Source organism: Cricetulus griseus, chromosome X (genome assembly GCF_003668045.3).
Source record: "Cricetulus griseus strain 17A/GY chromosome X, alternate assembly CriGri-PICRH-1.0, whole genome shotgun sequence".
NCBI lineage: Eukaryota > Metazoa > Chordata > Mammalia > Rodentia > Cricetidae > Cricetulus > Cricetulus griseus.
The window spans coordinates 110,725,370-110,729,776 of record NC_048604.1 but is presented as its reverse complement, the minus strand read 5'-3'; the positions used below and the strand labels follow the sequence as shown (position 1 = coordinate 110,729,776).

Sequence of the window (4,407 nt, the reverse complement as noted above, 5' to 3'; positions counted from 1 at the left end):
AATTCCATTAGCTCTGCTGCCCAGGGTACTATGATCTGAAGTTCCTGATCATTCTCTTTGTCTCTCTCTCTCTCACACACATCTCTGTCTCTCTGTTTCTTTATTGCTACTTAGAATCAAGAAACATTTTTATGCAATGGTTTCATTTTCATTTAGAAAAAAATCTTATTTTACATATCAATCCCTCCATTCCCTCTCCCTCTCATCCTCCCATCCCCCCACAAGGACTCCCCCAACCTTTCCCCCAACCCACTCCCCAAGGATAGAGGGGCCTTCCATGGGGAACCATCAAAGTCTGTCACATCATTTGGGGCAGAGCTTAAGCCCTCTTCTGTGTATCTGGGCTGAAATAGTATCCCTCCATAGGGAATGGGCTCCCAAAGTCCATTTGTGCACTAGAGATAAATACTGGTTCCACTATTAGAGGTCCCACAGACAGCTCAGACCTCCTAACTGGCACCCACAATTCAGAGGGCTTGGTTAGGTCCAATGTTGGTTCCTCAGCTTTACGACGGGGTCCCTGTGTTCTCACTAGGTCGGCTCAGTAGTTTCTGTAGTTTTCTCCAGCATGGTCTTTATCCTTTGCTCATCCCTCCTCTTTTTCTACAGAGAAACTTAACATTTATATATGCTACTATATTAAAGTCTTCATGTGAAGTTGAAAAATCCCCATTTTAGTTTCAGGTAGTGACAGATAAAACACTATCACTGAATAATACCTGAGGTCTAACATCCTGGTTTTTTTGTTTTCCTTCTCTCATATAATCCATCCCAACCACAGCCTCTCCTCTCTCCACTCCTCCCAGTTTCCCTTTCTCCCCTCTCCCAAATCCACTGCTAATTTTAATCCCTGCCCATCTCAGTCCTACTTTGAGCCCAGGTGCCCCATGTGTTTACACCAAGCACAGACCCCAGGGTTTCCGGCCACACACCCCGTCACACCCCATCATATCTCACCACCTGTGCTCACATGGTTTATAATGAAGGCTGTCTCTGCGGCCCTTGGATCACCTTTCCCCTCCACCCTTTGGGGCTGTAAGAGGAAGAACAGGGGTGTGTGATGAGAATCCTGGTTGTAGTCCTCAAAGGGATTTGTCCTTCTTCTTGTAAAGTAATGGGAAGTAAACATAAATAAACTTAACACTTTAATTTGACTGAAATCAAATAACTTTATTGGAAACAATGGTAAAGGGAAAGGGATTGCTGGAAGGGCAATGTAGGCGTCCTGTCTGGTCGACTGGAGAAAATGGGTTGGGAAGAAAGTTCCAGTTCAGTTCCCTTTGTTGTCAGCCAGGGTAAGTTTCCCAAATAGATATTCAGCTATGCCGTCATCTGGGGACCCCATTTGGCGTAATTTGGTCACATAGCCGCTTATCTCCTTGAGGACCTCAACTTGCTTGGTCAGAAAATGGTTCTTCAGGAAGCTGCATAGATGGGCATCGCTCTTGCTAGCGGCTAGCTGGTGCAGGGCCACAAGGCTTTGGTTGGTGCTCAGCTCCAGTTGAAGGGCACATTCCATGGCTTGAAGGCCGCCGAGCCAATTATTATGGTCTGGCTCCCTGATATTGCCCAGAGAGATGCGGCCACCACGCTTGTTTTGCAGCTCCAGGAACATCTCGGCATGCGTAGTACACTCGTGCGACTTGTTCAAGAAGAAGCTTGCCAAGTTCTTCTGAGCCACGTTTTCACGATCAAAGTAGAAGGCCATGGCCAGGTAGACGTAGGAGTTATGCAGTTGCAGCTGGACGTGGTTGTTAACAGCGGCCCTGCAGTCGAAGTGGTAGTTTTGACGCACTTGAGATGGTGGCGAGACGATGGGTGGTGTCATAAACACCAAGGGATAGGCAACCGTAGCCCTTGAGACACGGAGTGGGCAGCGGTGGCGATGGCGGCGATGAGACTTTCGCAGAAAACCCATGGTGGACAATAGATCAACGCATAAGCTTGGGCTTCTGGCTGAACTAGGGTCAGAATCACAGAAAGTGTGTAACAGAGGCTCAGAACCGTTACGAGGCGTTAGAACGTTAATGAGTTCCAAGTTCTGTAGCAACCCACGTGGCTGCACTGATCATCTCACTTATACAGTATTTTGAAAATATATTAATAAGGTACAAACATTTTAATAAATCACCCCATTTATTTAAGCAAGCTATGTGAATACTGTTTAAATCTGATTGCTTCGTTAATGCAGTGCTTTTCATGATTCCAGCAGTTAGTTAGGTTTAATATCATAAAGTTTTATTTTAGTGACATCTCTTCTCAGTGACTTCAATGAGCATACAAATGACATCCTTCAGTGAGGAGTCACAAGTTAAAAGAGTTCACGGGTCATAGTCTGGTGTATAATCATTGAATTCCATCAGCTATCTGGGTGACTTTGCTCTATCTGGCCTCTGGACATTTTAGATTTGCAATAGAATTGGCAGCATCCGGGACCTTCTCTGTTTCTTGCATTGCATGTTTGTTCCCCCAGAAGTAGTTACATTCATGTATCAAGGTTGCCTCTTTCTACTTTGCTTTTCTTTCTCTTTTTAAAATAATTTTTTTTTTACATTCCAATTCCAGTTTCCCCTCCCTCTTTTCCTCTAACTCCCTCCACTACCCTCTCCTCCCATCTGCTCCATGGAAAGGGTAAGGCCTCCCCTAGGAAGTCCACTAAGTCTGTCCCATCATCTAGTTGAGGCAGGACCAAGGCACCACTCCACCCCCACAACCCTGTGTCTAGGCTGGGCTTGGTATCTCTCCATACAGAAAGGGCTCCACTAAGTCAGTTTGTGCATTAGTGTTAGGTATTGGACCTACTGCCAGTGGCTTCATGTATTGTCCCAGTCACACCATTGTCTCCTAGGATGGCACAAAAAGTAGTCATCAGTCTCATTATAGGGGAAGGACATTTAGGTTATCCTCTCCACCATTGCCTAGATTGCCAGTTCGTGTCATCGTTGTAGGTCTGTGGAAATCTCCCTAGTGCCAGATCTCTCTTCGGACCTATAATGGCTCCCTCTGTTCCATATTACCATTGTTTTAAAACTTAGTATTTGCAGATATGAGAGCCCACAACAAACAGTTTACATCCTCCTCTGACACATTTATGACTTTCTTTGACCCTCCCTAATTTTTTTACATTATCTTATGTTCTTTTTCTTATTCCCTCAGACATCCCCATCTTAGACAAATTTCTCCTTTTCTCTTTGCCTCTTTCTTTTCCCCTCTTATCAGTGATTCTCACTAAGGGGCGCATGGTTGAAGTGAACACCTTATCTTCTTATTTTTCTCTAAATCCTGAGTGTACCTTGCCCTGAGCCTCTCTGCACCCTCGGCTTTCTTAACTGCTTGTTTCTTTTACTGTTTAAGTGTGGTTTACCAGCTCTCCTTTTATGATTTCTTTAAATAACTTTATAAATTTTTTACCTCCTTACAACTCTCCTGTTCTACCTTTTATTACCCAGAGAAGCAGAGTCCTACTTCTCAACACCTTAAGCTCTTTCCAATGCTGCTTTGGTGTATTCTGTGAACATCTGAATTTGCACCCCCATTTGACCTTTCCTACACATACTGTTTTTACCACATTCAGTCTTTTTGCATCAGACTGATCATACCAAGTTTGCACATAGCCATCACATCTATACACCATCCATTTAGCCATCTCAGTCCTCAGCAGGAGCCACAGTGTTGTCAAGGCATTCCTTGCTCCTGACAGGAAAACTTTATAAGGCTCTTATTTATTTATTTTTTAATTGACATAAAAACCTTTACCCAAAATCCCTCCTTTTCCTTAATTAATAATAACATGTACTGATTTTTTTAAATGATGACAAATAAATGTAACCCATTAGGTTTAGATGAATATATATATTCATATAATATATATATATATATATATATATATATATATCATTCCCTGTGGAAGGAAAAGCATTATTTTGAAACATAACGTATGTTTGACTTTTATTTTAAAGCTTCCTAATATATACAGAATGGTATAATTTAACATAATTTGGCTTAGGAAAAAAAAGGAGGCAGTGCATGTGGGCACAAAGTGTCTTTGGCTGCCAGTGTTTTTGAAAAAAAAAACAATTTTTATTACCCTAATCAGCAATAATTTGTAACCAACCCTTGAATATAAATGACCAGAGCAGCCATGGTGGAGGGAAGTCTGGCTACAGTGTCATAACAGGATCCTAGCACCCATAGGCTGTAATTTTACACCACAAATCCAAGCCGGTTTGGCTAGCAGTGGGCAACTTTCAAGTCAGGGTGCAGGAATCCCATCTGATAGCACGGGACGGAGCCACGACGGGCAAGTGAGCCAGTGAGTGCCAACTTTAGGGGGCCACGGTATTTCCTAACAGCAGCAAGGTTTCTAAAGGTTCATATATGCCCTTTAGGCTTCACTAGCAGACAAGT

General features: G+C 43.2%; 1 protein-coding gene across 1 annotated transcript; it reads right to left on the bottom strand.

The window, feature by feature from the left end:
• Positions 1-1,270: 1,270 nt before the first annotated feature.
• On the bottom strand, positions 1,271-1,918 carry LOC100754563 (ferritin heavy chain). Its single transcript, XM_027431987.1, has one exon. The coding sequence runs from the start codon at positions 1,916-1,918 to the stop codon at positions 1,271-1,273; it is 648 nt and encodes a 215-aa protein (XP_027287788.1).
• Positions 1,919-4,407: the final 2,489 nt, after the last annotated feature.

Coding starts and splice junctions, on each gene's coding strand:
- LOC100754563 (XM_027431987.1), bottom strand. CDS start 1,918: ATGGGTTTTCTGCGAAAGTCTCATCGCCGCCATCGCCACCGCTGCCCA.